General features: G+C 35.1%; 3 protein-coding genes across 7 annotated transcripts; all 3 read left to right on the top strand.

Moving 5' to 3' along the window:
- Positions 1-46: 46 nt before the first annotated feature.
- On the top strand, positions 47-4379 carry POP4 (ribonuclease P family protein). 4 transcript variants are annotated; one of them, XM_012226903.4, is made up of 9 exons: positions 47-184; positions 981-1243; positions 1568-1644; positions 1732-1997; positions 2218-2286; positions 2392-2450; positions 3109-3210; positions 3404-3493; positions 3838-4379. In XM_012226903.4, the coding sequence occupies exons 2-9, from the start codon at positions 1009-1011 to the stop codon at positions 3870-3872; spliced, it is 933 nt and encodes a 310-aa protein (XP_012082293.1). In that variant the 5' UTR covers positions 47-184; positions 981-1008; the 3' UTR covers positions 3873-4379. The 4 variants fall into 4 exon arrangements, with proteins under 4 accessions (XP_012082293.1, XP_012082292.1, XP_012082291.1 ...); XM_012226902.4 differs by lacking the exon at positions 47-184 and adding an exon at positions 242-542; XM_012226901.3 differs by lacking the exon at positions 47-184 and adding an exon at positions 243-595.
- Positions 4380-7434: 3055 nt separating this feature from the next.
- RIP2 (ROP interactive partner 3) lies at positions 7435-12887 on the top strand. Its single transcript, XM_089717770.1, has 5 exons — positions 7435-7687; positions 9205-9305; positions 10357-10537; positions 10804-12489; positions 12578-12887. Exons 2-4 carry the CDS (start codon positions 9286-9288, stop codon positions 12472-12474), a joined length of 1872 nt encoding a protein of 623 aa, XP_089573896.1. The 5' UTR covers positions 7435-7687; positions 9205-9285; the 3' UTR covers positions 12475-12489; positions 12578-12887.
- A 1182-nt stretch (positions 12888-14069) lies between these two features.
- LOC105642174 (40S ribosomal protein S23) lies at positions 14070-15691 on the top strand. 2 transcript variants are annotated; one of them, NM_001308789.1, is given in 7 exon segments: positions 14136-14227; positions 14913-15068; positions 15168-15294; positions 15376-15507; positions 15509-15519; positions 15522-15543; positions 15545-15579. In NM_001308789.1, coding segments are annotated over 7 exon segments (468 nt in total). In that variant the 5' UTR covers positions 14136-14222; the 3' UTR covers positions 15560-15579.
- The last annotated feature ends 150 nt before the right edge of the window (positions 15692-15841 follow it).

Raw genomic sequence — 15841 nt, 5'->3', positions numbered from 1 at the left:
ATGAGAAATGTGCGGTGGATGCATGTGCACGAGGAATGTTCTTTCCAACCTTTTCTTTTTTTTTTTTTTTTTTAACGAGCTTTCATGAAATCAAACAGGAGAGTATGCCTTCCTTGGATCTTGTCCGTTTGTTGTTAGTCAGTGATGCTTTATTCTTATCTGAGGGCTGAAATTTCATGATAAGGTATGAGTGGGACACTTAAATATTTTCATTTTTAGTAGTTTTCAGGTCGTTTGCCCAAAAGTTTCTGTTGAGTATTCGGTTCGGTTACTTTACAGATAATTCGGTTTGATTCGATTAAAATACGGATTTTCGGTTTTCTTGCGAAAAAAACTGAATTCCCAAAAATTGTGAGTTTTACCTATGCTGAAAACGCAGTGTTTTAGTTTTTAGTTAGTCTTCGAACACCGCCGGTGATCACCGCCACACCAGTTCTTATTTTGCTGCTGCTCCACAAAAATTACTCATAGCGTCGAGCAGCTCGGCCTTCACGCCGCCGCTGCCTTTGAAGTTTGCGCCACTCCATCACCTTCACTTTCCGGTCGGCATTCACTTTCGTTCTCTTGTTTTTACCGTCGCGCAGGATTGTCTCAGGCAATTTAATTTTAATTATTTTTAGCAGAGTTCCGTTTTAGTTTGTTGGTGTTTGGTGCTTGGTACTATTGCCTTGAAAATATGTATATTTGATCATTCTTTTATCATGTGAAGGGAAAGTTTGATAATCTAAACTTAGCATTGAAATTTTTTGTTTGGTTATCAAATGTAGATAACTTGTGCGAACCGAAAACAAAAAAATTTGTTTATTCAGTGGGAAAGTTCTAAAATTTAACCGTATATTGTCATTTGTTTTAGCTACATGTCTAACCCTTTTTTTTTTCTTTTTACCTCAAATTCTTGTTTTGCGTATGTAATCTACGATTCGAGATTGTAATTGGTAGTTGCCTAATTTCTTATTAAGTTTGGTTTTCGCCATGAATAGAGTCAAAAGCTGAACGAACTTAGCTGCAATGAATACGAAAACAGTTGCTGAGGATCAAAGAAAACGCACTTTGGATGCATTAGAGAGAAGGTTTGCTGTAGCCAAAGCTGAGCTGCTTCAGCAGCAAAAGAAAAGCCAGAAACAGAGACCCAATGATGAAGCTAGTAAAGAAAACAACAACATCACTAGCTCTTCTTCTGTTGCTTCTCTAACACCAGCTCCTGCTCCAATCACTCCGTTATTGAATAGCTCAGCCAAAAAAGGTTCTTCTTTTAAATGGCTAATTGTATTTTATAATTTGATTGTTGTATTTATAAGTCCTTTTGTCATGTTAATTTGAGTTCTTTGTGTATCCATTTGGATAGGTCTGCATTTGAATTTGTATTCCAAGTGTAAAACCTTACAAAACCAAATGATGTTAAATCCAAATACTCTTATTTCCGATGACTATTATCCCAATTGTCTCTTTTTGCATTTCTAATTTGGCCTGGGAGAAAAAATAAAATTGCACTCAATTTTGTAGGTGCGTATGATTTTTTTGCCCTTATTGGTTTAGGCTGATAATTACTGTTTATCATTGTGTATAGATATGGAGGAAGATGGTCCGGCATATTCACAGCTGTCCTATCCTGTACACGAGAACCTTCTTACAACAAATGTCAAGGTACTCTTTCGCTATCTGAACTTAGATCCTTAAAACTGCTTCTATTGATTTGTTTATTTAAGTTTCTCATTTGCCGTTATTTTGCAGTTTCAAAGTAAAAGAGGAAGCATGGTGGACATGATTTTACATGAACTACTGCAACATGGTGACTCTGCTCAAAAATATCTGCAAGGATCCAGAAGTAAGAAAATCGATAACTGGATCCTTCTTGATAATTATGTACAAGGGCGTGGCAAGCCTACCAATTCTCATATTAGGGCTTTGAGAACCCACTCAAAGCGCTCTAAAAAACACATGTCTATGAAGCAACATAAGAAGTGTGGATCATTTTATTTGCCCCAAGATCTTCAAAAGTGAGTTTGTTACTACTTATTCTGAAAATTTAATTTGCAGTTTAAGTATATTTAGATGTTTCTGTAGGTCTGGTGGAGGACAATAATATAGTAGTAGTGGATATCCTCATCAGTCAAAAAATGAAAGAGACAATTGTCATAAAATAACTTAAGTCGAATTCTTTTTTATTCGCTTACAATACTACATCCTGAACATTAGTTGTTTGAGTTTGCATTGCAGGTTTGATGTTTTTAAGCCAATGCATGAGATGTGGAAAGGCTACATGACACAGCTTCTCAAAAATAATGGGTGAGATATTCATACTACTTAACTTTGTTCGTGTTGCTTTTGTACAATTCCTTGCACGTAGTTTGGTCTGTGGATGTTGTACCATACTTAGATTCAATCTTGCAGGAGAAATCAGTTGGCTCAATGTCTTCTGAGTGCAGATCTGCATGGTGCTATTATTCTAGGTTGGACTCCTTTCCATGGCATTACTTTAGATGAAATATATCCACTGAAACTTTAAAGGTTTGCTGCTTGTTGTGCATTCTTGTGCCTAATTATGTTAGCCTGTTTTAATTTTTGAACCAACTCTAGGGCTGCAAATCTTAATGGCTAGTGTATCAATAAAACCTTGCTCAGTCACTTGTAAGTTCAACTAAGTTTTACTATATCCTTAATTGAGAAATAATGAGAGAACTATTCAAATTTATGTTGCTGAAGAAAGCTTCAGTAGCGGGAAACCACAGTTGTAGTTGACAAATTTCCATTGATGGTTTGGATGTGTACCCTATAAGTTTCTTTTGGTGGATGCTCTAGTGAGTCATGGAGTTTATTAGGGACAACCAGAATATTCAGCTCCAGCTTATATTCAATTGGATTTTTCTCATGATGGAGTGTGTATAGATGATTTATTGTTATGTTTTGTAGGCAATGGATTTGAACCATCTAGAATAATGCAGTTGTAAATGAACCTCTGCACTAATCAGCACTAGAGTGTTAATGTAATCTAATGGCCAAATGAAATTTAACCCCCATGCCCCTCGTTTTTGTACTGGTTCTTGTTCGAATTCTATGTTATTCATATGCTTGATAAGCTGCTTTAACCTCTCTGTCTATTTTCTGCAGTTGCTGACTGTAAGATAGTGTCTTTCACTGGAGTTAGTGGTATAATGATTCGGGAAACAGCAGAAACATTTGGGATAATAACACAAGATGATAAGTTTCGGGGTAATCTATTTTGCTTCTTTCTAATTTCAATGACATTTGATTATACTATGGTGCAAATTTAAAAACTGCTGTTTCAGTCCTAGCTGAGTTTTTTCCTGAGGTAAGAAATTTAAAAATTGTCTGAAAGAGTGGATACAATCTCTCATAGTCAATACATGAGTGTAAAGCTTACCCTTTTTTGGGTGATTTGCAGTTGTGCCCAAAAAGTATTCCATTTTTATATTCCAAGTTGATTGCTGGAAGATCACATTGCAAGGGGACAAACTGACTTCGAGAAATCTGGGTTTGTGATAATCATATTCCATCTTCCTCGGGAATTCTTTTCATGGTCAGCAAAGATAATATTAATTGCATTTTATCATAAACTAGATTGTTGAACAAAAGTTATATCAGTAGGCATACAGAATCAAGGATAAATTTTTGTTAAAAGTGTGAACTGCTTACATCTATATTATTTTTACATGCTAATAAGTATATATATTGTTCTAGTAAACAAATGAACTTCCATTTGTTTTCTTATATTGTATTATTCGAAAGTTTTGCCTTTTCTTAACTTCTCATAGTGTCACCTCTTCCTTGGCAAGAAATCATAGACACCCTGTAACAATGTTTCTTGTATTGCATCAGTCTTGCAGCAAGTGGCCCAACCCTACTCAAATTGATGAGCAGAAACTAATGGTCTATAGCATGGTTTATAGAGAAAGCGGGTGGAACTCACCAGATTGTGCATAAAGGAAGCAAAGCATGCCTTGCGATCTGTCTTTGACTGAAGGAATAGAATGAACCATTTCAAATCCCACACATAACGAAATTTCTCACCTTATTATGGATTTCATTCTTATGGAAAACGAGTTGCTTTTGTTGAAGATTGTAGAACTTCAACATCTGTTTTTAACGGTCCTTTAAATGTGTTTCATGTTTTCCTGAATTAAATGCTGCTATATAATTACTTTGTACTGGAAAAATTTATTCCCCTTGCTTATTTCTTCCTGGCAAACTTACAGAATTGTACATATGGTTGAACATTATAAGACTGGTGAACTGTCAATGTGTATTTAGTGTATTATTTCCAGGTTGAGAAAATCTTAGGTAAATTATATCTGTAAGGTTAGCTATAGACTGAGTGTAAAATTTGATCATGGTGAATCTGTGATTTTTTTTTTTTTCTACCATTCAAGTAAATGTGAAATCGTAACTTCTGTTATTGCTTTATAACAAGTAACAATATATCTCACTTTGGTAGGATTATTTTAAGGTTGACTGGTAGATATAGGTTCTATTCTGGCCGCATGTCACTGCTTTAATGATTTCATTACACACTGGAGTGGTAATCCATATTTTTGAATCAATTGGTCAGAGGACAATCTCTCAAGGGACCTTACCAATTTTAATGGCGGGGAGTGATCCTGCCAAGCTCTTGTCATCACATCAGAGGGTCCAAATTATGGTTTTGTTGCATTTTCTTATGGCATGACAGGGCAGTTATGGGTTATGGTACTGAAAAACTAGGGAAATGTTGAAGAGCTCTTGAAATTAGTTGACACTGGGGAGCAACAGATAATTGTTTATTTGTATCTTTGGATTATCCTTTGAAGTTCATACTTTAGCTTCGCTGGAAATAATTAAAGATTTGGAACGAGCATAGTTATAGAAAGCTCAAGCAAGTGCACTGTAGAAAGCTCGAGCAAGTGAATGAGCCCCTACATATAATGACTACATTAATAAAATCTTACCATCTTTAATAACAGAACCGAATTCCGATATATCAATAGAATTAGATTGTAAAGAAAAACAATATTCTGAGAGTCGGTATAGATGCAAACAGGGGATAAAAATTTATCTTTAATCCAAAAAAGAACAAGTTCGAAGAGCCAAAGCTTCCACTAACAATGGGTCTTGAAGACTTTCAGTAAAATACAGAGATTGATTGGCATGAAATACAAATAATCCCATTATTTATTGCAGGAGCAAGAAAATCCCATTTACCTCGAAGAACAAATAATCTCTCCCTTCACAAAGAGGGATTGGCATGGTGATTTTTCCTTTTTGACTTCAAAGGCAGTTTCCCTGCGCGAGTAGGGGAAGCTCTTTCTATGGAGGTAGTGCTTAACTTGGGTCTGAAGCACTTGATAGTTGAGCTTGGGTGGCACAGTAAAACTGCTAGTATAGCCACCATTAGGCATTTTTCAATCATTGTTTCTTTTTGGAAGGGCAGTTTCCTTTCTAATACACTTAATATAACACCTTAGAAATTTTCTTCTTTTGCTTCTTCTACCCTAAAAATTTGCCTAAAATTTAATTCAGTCAACCAAATTTTTGAAAATTGAAAATTGAAGAAAAAACGTTTAAATGTGATTCAAGATCAATTCAAATCATATTTATGGCAAATGTGTAGCATTAGTGTTTTAGATTAATAGGAAAAAAAAAGAATTTGAGGTTAAAACTCACATATAAAACAAATTTAATGCAATAGCTATTAGCAACAAAAAAGACAAAAATGTCATTTTTACTGTTTTATCTCTTTTAGTGTTTTAATAAAAACAAAAGGTAGTTGCTATACATAGAAGGAAGTCCAGCAGATACTTAGTCAAAAAATGTTAATTAGCCATATTATGTTTTTCCCACATTAAATTTTCTTAAAAAAGAGTAAGTATGTCCCACCATAAAAATTGAGTTGTCACATTGCTTTTGTTGGTTGATTGTTGTTCAAGACTAATTATCAAACATCACAAACCCACTATGTCATTATATGTTGCTTTCACTCTAAACAAAGCAAACACTTTGAACATATATGTATGTGTGTAATATATCTTATGTCTTTAATTTATATATATATAAATATATATACACAGAGAGTCTTGGATTAATATTCAGAAAGAAGGGGTGGGCTAAAAGGTATTATGATTGTGATCCACCCATGTTAAGTCTTTCAATTATTGGGCCCCCAAAAGATTTTTTTTTTAATTGTCATTTATTCAGTTTGAGTGCTTTAAAGCAATCAAATGTGCATTTAAAATCTCAAGTAAACAATTATCATATGTGGGAAACATGTGGCCTAAGTGTCATGTGACAAGTAACATTTTTGTTGTGGTGGGTTTGTTATGTTGCTGTCAAGTCGTAACTAATTCTGATATATATATATATATATATATATATATATACACAAACGCATGCATTGCCCTGGTTTTGGACGGTCCACTAAAGTAATTTGGCTTACACCAGCAAGAACAAAAAGGGCTCAAGTAAATATCAGTAATTATGATATTGATCTCCTGATGCCATATACAGGAAGTAAAATGACCCACCTTTAACATTCATGTCCGGTTACATGCATACATACATACCAAATGGTGGGTGTTCATCAAGAGTGTATGTCCAAACTTTCAAATCTTAGACTAATTAAACAAAAGAGAGAAGTAAATAAAAATTTCAGTGAAATTTTGAGGCACTTTGAATTAGCTTTCTTCAGGGAGATTTATATATATTTAATTATTTGTATAATCAAGAAGTTTAATCTCCTCCGAACATATAAAGATTTTTTACATTCCTAACAACATGTGCTTCTCGAAGTCGGATTTTATATTTTTACTTTTATAAAATCGAGTTCGCTAATCACCATAATTAATTTTGCAACTTAAATTAAGCTAAGTAAAAAGTCTTTTAACAGAGGTATCACCAAAATGCAATTTATTGATCAGTATTGCACTGAAAATGAGTGAAAGAAACAAGAAAGAAACCAAACTGTGAAGTTAAGCATGTGGTGGAATCCACTATTATGGATTAATATTTTTAACTTTAAAGAGATTATTAAAGGACAAAATTAATGGTTCTAGTCATTTTTGGCTTTGACAACAAGGATTCCATTTTACATGGTAGCTTCTCTTTTGAAACAGTCTAATCCAACCCCTTTGGAAGAATTGTTTTTGTCATTTCTTGGTCAATTAGCAAAAGCAATGGAGATAGAAGAATTCTAAAAGTTTATAACTTATCAAAATTTTGTTTCTTAGCAGCTTCTTGTACTACTTGAAATTTCAAATTATTATTGTTGTCATTTTGGAGTTTTTTAGTTTACATTTTGTTATAAACATATCGAGAAATGAGTATGCAAATTGCAAACACAGTGGATTTCATCTTGAAAGTTGAAATTAAAAATGGATATATACAGTAAGGTGGTGGCCCAATAGTATCTCTGCTTATATTATCAGTGACTTTTGTTTTCTCTAATTTTTTTTCCCCCACTGACAAGTAACAGAGACAAACTAAGAGGGAAGGGAGACTTGGGAAGTGAGCTCAGTAGTATCTGAAGAAAGCAACCTCCCTCTACATATGCAGCCATAAGACCCTGTTTGGCTTTAGCTAAACTAGGGTTTTCTAGGGCTTTGAAAATCTTCTCTTTCAAAATTTTCAGATAAAATAACTAAATACCAGTACCAGCCTAGTCAAAGCTTAAGCCTTTTCTAGGAAGAGACATCCTCAGGTAAGAAACTCGGATGTTATTTGTTACTAGTCGTTGTTTAGTACCGGATTTTTTCACTTGTTTCCTCTGAGGTGTTTCCTTATTCATTGTTCTTGAAGTTTCTGTATAATGTTGGAGGTTTGACAGAAAATTTGAGATAATTTCATGGTTTTCAAAAGAGCTGCTTTGTTTTAGTGACTGTTTGCCAGTATTTATGCCTCTTTTGACTTCTTTTTACAAAGAAATGTCTTTTCCTTGGTAAAGTTTGTGCTTGTATATGAAATGTGGAGTCTTAGTTATTATGCAGAGCTTGAACATGGATGGTTTTTTGGTTCTGATAATTTCTGCCAAGCAGACCAAAACTTTGATCTTTTTTTTTTTTTTTTTGGTTACTCACCTCAACATTCGGATTTACAATTGAAAAAGCACTTTCGAAAACCTATTAGTTGCTTAACTTGGATCTCTGTGTTCACTCTACCTGTTTGTAGCTTATTTCTTTTGTGTCTTTTGTTTTAGATCAGTGTTACAGATTAGTGCAAGCCATGAAAATGGCTTACCTGGCTTCTTTTAGATTAGTGTTGCAGATCTAAGTGTTTAGCACACAGAAGACTTTCATGCGGTGTCAGAAGTCTAGAATGCTTCATGTGTTAGTTGGGTTTTGTTTTTTATTTCTTATTAATTTATTATCCATATTTTGTTGCCTACATTACTTCATCGCGTGCTTTTTTGCTTAGTCAAAGTTGTTTTTCCCCCCCTTTAAATTGGTATTAACATCTTCAAGGAGGACTTTTGAATTGTTAAATCTATTTGTTTACAGCTTTTAAGTTTCTGAAGGTATTATACAAGCCATGAAAATGGTGCTATGCACTTTAGGAAAGCCTTTTTCATTTTTCAAATTTTCCTTGGACCTCCTAGTTTCATTAAGATTCAAATCTTAAGAACAAATTCTGTTAATGAATCTTTTTCTTTTCCTATATTGGAAAGTCTCAGTTTTTTTTAATACATATAATTTCCTCTCTTTTTTTTTTTTTTTGGTGTTATGAAATATTTAGCGATTTTAATTTGCAAGTTGCAAAATGGGCTGTTGGGTGGGAAGGCAGGAAATATAGAAAGAGACAGAAACCCACAAACTTTTTATAAATTAAGAACACATTGTTTTGTGTTATTATTGCCATTTATCTTTTAGCTGGTCCATTGTCTACTAGGCACAAGTACTGGAGTGAAAAGAAAGGAGAAAAGGCAAATTATTGAGATGGGTTATGCTAAATGTTTAATTAAATCTTTTGATTGCAATTCATTTTTTCATTTTTCATTTTTGGTCTTGTGTTCTGGTTGGTAGTAGTGGGGGTAGTTTCTGAGGAGTTTCTTTGAAGGGAATGTATTGTTTGTTTGTTTGTTTCCTAGTTTGTTAGGGTCTGTGCGAACCTGTTAGAGGTGGCTGTCCTTTTTTAACTATGCATTTTTTTCTTTTACATATGTATATAATATACTCTCTTTGAATTTTCTTCTCACCCAAAGAATTCTCTGAACTATTGCAGGTGGTGTGGGTCAGGTGTGAGTTTCAAGAAGAAGCCTTGTAATTTGCCTTTTTACTCCTTCTACTCAAGAAGAAAGAGATAATGCAGACTCCCAAAGCAAGGTGAGATTGTCATCCTCTAAAGCATTTCCACAGCCATTTAATATTTTTTTATTGGAATCATTACTCTTACACTGTTAGCTGAATTGGATATTAGCTCAGTATCACATTCTCCATTTAATGGTTGATCACTGAGTTTCTAACCCATCTGGGCACTGTTCCGTTGGTATACAAATAATATGTTCCGGTAAATTTTGCTCATTCCTTTCCATTTTTAAATTCACATGCCTTCTGCAATGTATGTATAAATGGTCAATGCCTTTTTGGTAGGCAAAGGGAATCACAAAATTCATTTTGATCAATAGGACTAGATGGAAAAACTAGTTTCTAGAAGGAATGGATCAAGTTAAGCACGGCCTCGAAATGGAATATTATTATTAATGTAACTTGTAATTGATGGAGTCTAGTTGACGGTTTAATATACTTATGCAAGACACTTGTAAGGTTATATATCTACAACATTCATGAAGTTCTACTTGAGGTATTGCTTAATGTTTAAAATAACTCATCCGGATTGCATCTCATGTTCGGTGTGGATGCTAATATGTGAATTTTAAATGAGAATTTTATGCGTCCAATGCATCAGTTGATATATCCGCCTCAACCACTATGGATATTTGGATTCCCCCCAGAACCTTGTTTTGTTTCTATCTTTTCTCAACAACTTAACCTGTGCAGCAATAAATATGAATATATTGGCCAGTATCTGGAAAGTTAATGAAAAGAGAAAAAGAAAGTTTTCTTTGGAGTATGCATCACTTATATTTCAAAGCTGGTAATGCATCATTATCCGTGTGGTGGGTGAAAGTTGAATTTAAGGTTGTTTAATCTATCCAAGAGGTAGCAGGTGTTGAAACTGTATCACCTAACAAAGCTTAAATATGGTACTATACTATTGTTTTTGGAAAAAATTGTCTGAAATCAACATTTTTTCAACTTAGCACTCTGTATATGCTTGGATTGGTTCTTTAGCATTATTTTGCAAAAGAGGAAATAGTAATATATAATGCATTTGTAGTGATTCTGATTGTGATTCCACTGACTTTGAGAGTAGGACTGGCTCCTCAGAAGTGCCACAAAGAAAATCTGCTGCAACACCACGTACTGCACGCCAACTCAAGATACCGGGATCAGATTCTGATTCTGTCCCATCTCCAAATCCTGCAAGTAAGACTCCAAAAGACAAAAGTCCAAAAGTCATTGAACGCAGATCACCACGAAGTCCAGCAACTGAGGTACTTACTGATTACTTGTGAAAGAAATAGCTCCTATTTAAAGAAGTTGCCTTGGGAAGCATTTGATATAGTGACAATCTCATAGACTAGATGATTCTTATCACATGTTACTATGACAAATGATATGTCTTCACCATTCAGGTTGTTTTGGCCATATTACTTCCTATTTTAATTTTTTGGTCTTAATATACTAGTTACAAGGTATTGTTATTGCCTTAGTTGTTTGTTCACTCAGTTTTCATCCCCCTTTGTCTTGTGAGTTCTAGAAGAAACGCCCAAGCAGAATACCTGAATTAGAGGCACAGCTTGCTCAACTCCAGGAGGATCTGAAGAAGGCAAAGGATCAACTGAACACATCTGAGTCATGGAAGAGGAGGGCACAACAGGAAGCTGAAGATACCAAGAAGCAATTTGTAGCTATGTCAGCAAAGCTTGAGGAATCCCAACAGCAACTGATGGAACTTTCTGCTTCTGAGGATTCTCGGGTGCAAGAACTTCGGAAAATCTCCCATGATCGAGATAAAGCTTGGGAATCTGAACTTGAAGCTGTCCAGAAGCAGCATTCCATTGATTCTGCAGCATTGGCTTCTGCCATGAATGAAATCCAAAAGCTCAAAGGTCAGCTGGACATGGCAGTGGAATCTGAAGCTGCAAAAACAAAGCATGCTGAGTCGGCTCATGCTGAGTTGCAGAGTTTGAGAATGGAACTCACTGAAACACTCTGCCTTGTCGAAAAACTGAAAAATGAACTTACTGATTGCAGAGAATCAGAAGCTGAAGCCTTAGAACTAGTTAGTAAAACTCAGAAACAATTGGAAACTGCAAATGCAACTACAGAAATGCTGCGGGCAGATGGCATCAAAGCCATGGATGCCTACAATTCTTTATCCTTGGATCTTGAGCAGTCAAGAGCTCAAGTGAAGTCATTGGAGGAACTTGTCAGCGAACTGCAGGCCGATGTAGCCAATAGTGGTAAACAAAAATCAGGTAGTCCTACTGGGAATGTGGAATCTGCTAGTGAAAGTGGAGAAAACGAGGAAAGAAACCAGCTCAAGGCAGAGTTGAACTCATTGAAATTTGAAGTGGGTCAATTAAGATCTGCACTTGAGGCATCTGAGACGAGATACCAGGAAGAATATATTCAGAGCACGTTGCAAATTAGGAGTGCTTATGAACAAGTTGAACAAGCTAAATTAGAATCAGGGAAAAAAGAGGCTGAATTGGAAGCTGCATTAAAGAAAGCCAATAGTAACATTGAAGAATTAAGGGTTAGATTGATGGATAAGGAAACTGAATTGCAGAAGATTTCAGAGGAGAATGGAGGGCTGAATTTGAAGGTTGAGAAAAATCAACCGAGCGAAAGAGAATCTGAACTGGAAATGGAAATGAAGAAGTTAGAGCATGATTTGGCAGAGTTGAAGGCAAGCTTCTCCGATAAGGAGATTCAATTGAAAAGTGTCATTGGGCAAAATGAAATGCTCAAGATGGAAATCGAGAAGGGTGCATTGGAGAGGAGTAAAGTCAATGATGAAGCTGTTGCCTTGGCAGAAACAGCAAAGGCTGCAGAGCAAGAGGCTTTAATGAAACTCAGTCATCTAACTGAAGAAGCGGATAAAAGTAGCAGAAGAGCAGCACGAGTAGCTGAGCAGCTCGATGCAGCTCAGGCAGCAAACGCAGAAATGGAAACCGAGTTAAGGAAATTAAAGGTGCAGTCGGACCAATGGAGGAAGGCAGCTGAGGCAGCTGCAGCTATGCTTTCAGCAGGGAACAATGGGAAAATTGTAGAAAGAGCAGGTTCACTTGACAACAACTACAATACCATTGCAGGCGCTATGGGTTCACCTTACTCAGAAGAATTGGATGATGACTCACCAAAGAAGAAAAATGGGAACATGTTGAAGAAAATTGGAGTCTTGTGGAAGAAGGGCCAGAAGTAGAGAAGTATCTGACAGGTTGCATTCAATTTCCAATTGCTATCCTGTTCTTCTCTATATTGTATTATAATTTTAATTCTTTAATATTCTTGCTTGTTCCTGGCAGGTTATGGTGTTTGGTGTCAGCTAAGTTTAAATATATTGGATAAATTTATCTTTCAAGAGTAGGATCTTTCAGTGACTATTGTATAGGTATGTGGAAGCTGATGATCTTTTGAATATCCATTTTGTTTCACCTGTCCTTGACATGTTGTCTGCTGTATGAAGATCTTTTTGCTATCAAGAGACTGGGAGGATTATGTATTAATTTGGAACAGGTGAGATATAGAGATGGAAGAAACAGTTTTATTGTATTATGATCCAAGATACGATGCTTTAACCACTTTATAAATTTACTTTGATAATTAATTTTTGTATCATGTATGTGAACAAAATTGATTCCTCCTCTTTGCTTTGTTCTTAGCTTGCTAATACTACTGGTTTGCTAATAGTGACAAAATCCCCAAGATTCTAAGCTTCCCTGCAATGGGGGCATACTGTGTACTTTGTGGTGAACCTGGTTATTGGTGTTAAACCAAATCACATTGCCCTGAATAAAGGCCCCACTTTTTCGTTTGTGTTTGATGAATAAGTGGTTATATGGTTGTCTTAAACAAGATAAATTGTACCGAAAATAAAAATAGACAAGATAGGGAGCCAGATTAGTTCCCATGTCTGTGGGAGGCGAATGGTATAAAGTTGAAGTCCTCTGTCCATCAAATTTCAGGCACCCATCATGGGTACGCAGCACTAAGTATTTGCTGGTTCGTAAGTAAACTTCAATTTGTAACATAAAAATAACTAAACATCAATTAGTAGTTTTTGTAAGAATAAAATGCATTAGTGTTAACTTTAAGGACGACAGAACATGTGAAAATGAGCTTCAAAATTCATAATATTTTTAATATTACCCCTAAGTATGCCAAAATTCATAATGTGAATGATTCTAATGAGCCACTTGAGATAAGAGAATTGAGGAAAAGAAAACAGAATAACTACAAATGGATCCCTCAAGCATGAACATGTTAAACTTATTTGATTACATAACAGATTCACTTTCAAGTACAAAAAAGAGTAAACACAAAAAAGAAGTGGCTATGTCTTCATTACATTTTAAGAGGAGAAGAAATTTGGTATTTTCAAGGTGAAATTTGACTAAAAAAAAGTTTAAAAATTGTAAAAATATCAAAAGTTTAAAAATGCTTCATATAATTTGATATCTTTAATGTCTAATTTTAATTTTTTTATTGTAAAATATCAGCTTTTGAATCTTATTATCAGGGACCGTATAATCTGATTCGGAGCTTAGTTACAGTAATTTCTAATCTTATACTTTACATTCAGGATGAAGTTCTTTCCCTCCTCATGTTATGCTTCGTTGGATGATATCTTTTGGTCAGTAGAAGGCTAATTTTCGAGGAAAAAAAAATCATAATAATAATAATAATAATAATAATTTAAAGGACCTATCTATAATTGGGCCTAGTAAAAGTTACTTGATATAAATCTGGACGACAACCAGGCCCAACGAAAATCCAACAATAAGCCCAAATGTTTGGAAGGACCAACTCCACTTAATCTCTCTATATATTTGGAGCATCCAGATGCATCATAGGGTTAGGGTTTTACTCAGTGGCGGTTGCCTCTTATAATCTTCACCTTCGAAGCTCAAGAAACCCTCGTCGCCGTCGAAGAAACTCGTCTCTGCAACCATGGGGTATGATTAATCTCTTCGATTCTCTCTGTTGGTTTAGTTATAGATCCTGGCTTTTTGTTCTTTAGAAAGCTTAAGATGTGAAAAATCTTCAAGCTTTATGTTCATGGTGTCTTGTGGTTTTCCTGTTTACTTCAAAAAAGAAGTGTGTTTTTCTTTATGCTGTTCAAATTAGTTCAGTTTGTTTTTTTAGTTGGCCGAACTGATATGTTGCTGAGTTATTAGGTTAATTAGATTTCTATATGCTGATTTCAGAATTTAGTCCATTTTGAAATCGATATTGCAAATTGTCCCTAATGCCTACTATATCTAATAGTTATGTTTTAGTTGCATAGGAAGGTGAATAGAAATGTTAGCTGTTGGACTGGGTTGTGTGTATGTTTTTGATAACAGTTTTAAACCTTTTGTTGGATTGGAGGTTTGAATGACTTGCAAGTTTGACCCTTTATGGAAGGGAAGTAATATTTTGTACTGGAGAGCACTGGGTTCCTCATGATTGATGTATAGTTAAATGGTCCTCGGGAAGCCAATTGTGACAAGTTTCTGTTTAATTATGCTATTGGTTTTTTGAATTGCTGATTTCAAAAGTTTTACCTCTTTTCTATGACTGATATTTTAGTGATTTAGAGTGAAGATGCGTATACTAAATGGTATTTGCTTCTCTAAACCTTCATCTTACCTGTTTCAGGAAGACACGTGGTATGGGAGCTGCCCGCAAACTGAAGTCCCACAGAAGAAGGCAAAGGTGGGCTGACAAGGCATACAAGAAATCCCATCTTGGTAATGAATGGAAGAAGCCATTTGCTGGCTCTTCCCATGCCAAAGGCATTGTTCTTGAGAAGATGTAAGACTTCATTATTTGTTCTGCTTGTTTATGTTTTGGTTTGGTCTTCCTTGTACAGAACATTATATTCTAAATTGTGCAATGGCTGTCTAATTGCAGCGGTATTGAGGCCAAGCAGCCTAACTCTGCTATCAGAAAATGTGCTAGAGTTCAACTGATTAAAAATGGAAAGAAGATTGCTGCTTTTGTACCAAACGATGGTTGCTTAAACTATATTGAGGAGAATGTGAGTATCCATTGTGTTAAATGTGGCTTTCCTTTATTTTTTTCCAACGTGTATCTAACATTGTGTTATTTGTGTTCAAAGGATGAGGTTTTGATTGCTGGATTTGGACGAAAGGGTCATGCAGTCGGAGATATTCCTGGAGTTAGGTTTAAGGTTGTGAAGGTCTCTGGTGTCTCTCTTCTCGCACTCTTCAAGGAGAAGAAGGAAAAACCAAGATCTTAAGTTTGCTATGGAGAGTTTATCTACTGTTATAGTTTATTGCTAGTTCTTTTTGCGGTACTGGGAATGTTTCTCTATGTTTTTAAGTGGATCTGTTGAAAACGATTTTTATCTTTCTAGTTATTGTACTGAATCTCTCTGATTTCAATTTTTGTTCAAGATTACATGTTCTAGTTAATTGCCTCTTTTAACAAATAATTATCTTGTGACATGAGATTTGGCCTAGCGGTCAATCTCAGGTAAATCAAAGTGAAATCTCCATCATTTTATCAAGATCACAATTTTTTGGAAGAAAAAACATGAGAAATAATATTTGTTAGGTCTATTA

Source organism: Jatropha curcas, chromosome 2 (genome assembly GCF_041381405.1).
Source record: "Jatropha curcas cultivar XTBG-Jc1 chromosome 2, XTBG_Jcur_1.0, whole genome shotgun sequence".
Lineage (NCBI taxonomy): Eukaryota > Viridiplantae > Streptophyta > Magnoliopsida > Malpighiales > Euphorbiaceae > Jatropha > Jatropha curcas.
This window is presented reverse-complemented; position numbering and strand designations above follow the sequence as displayed.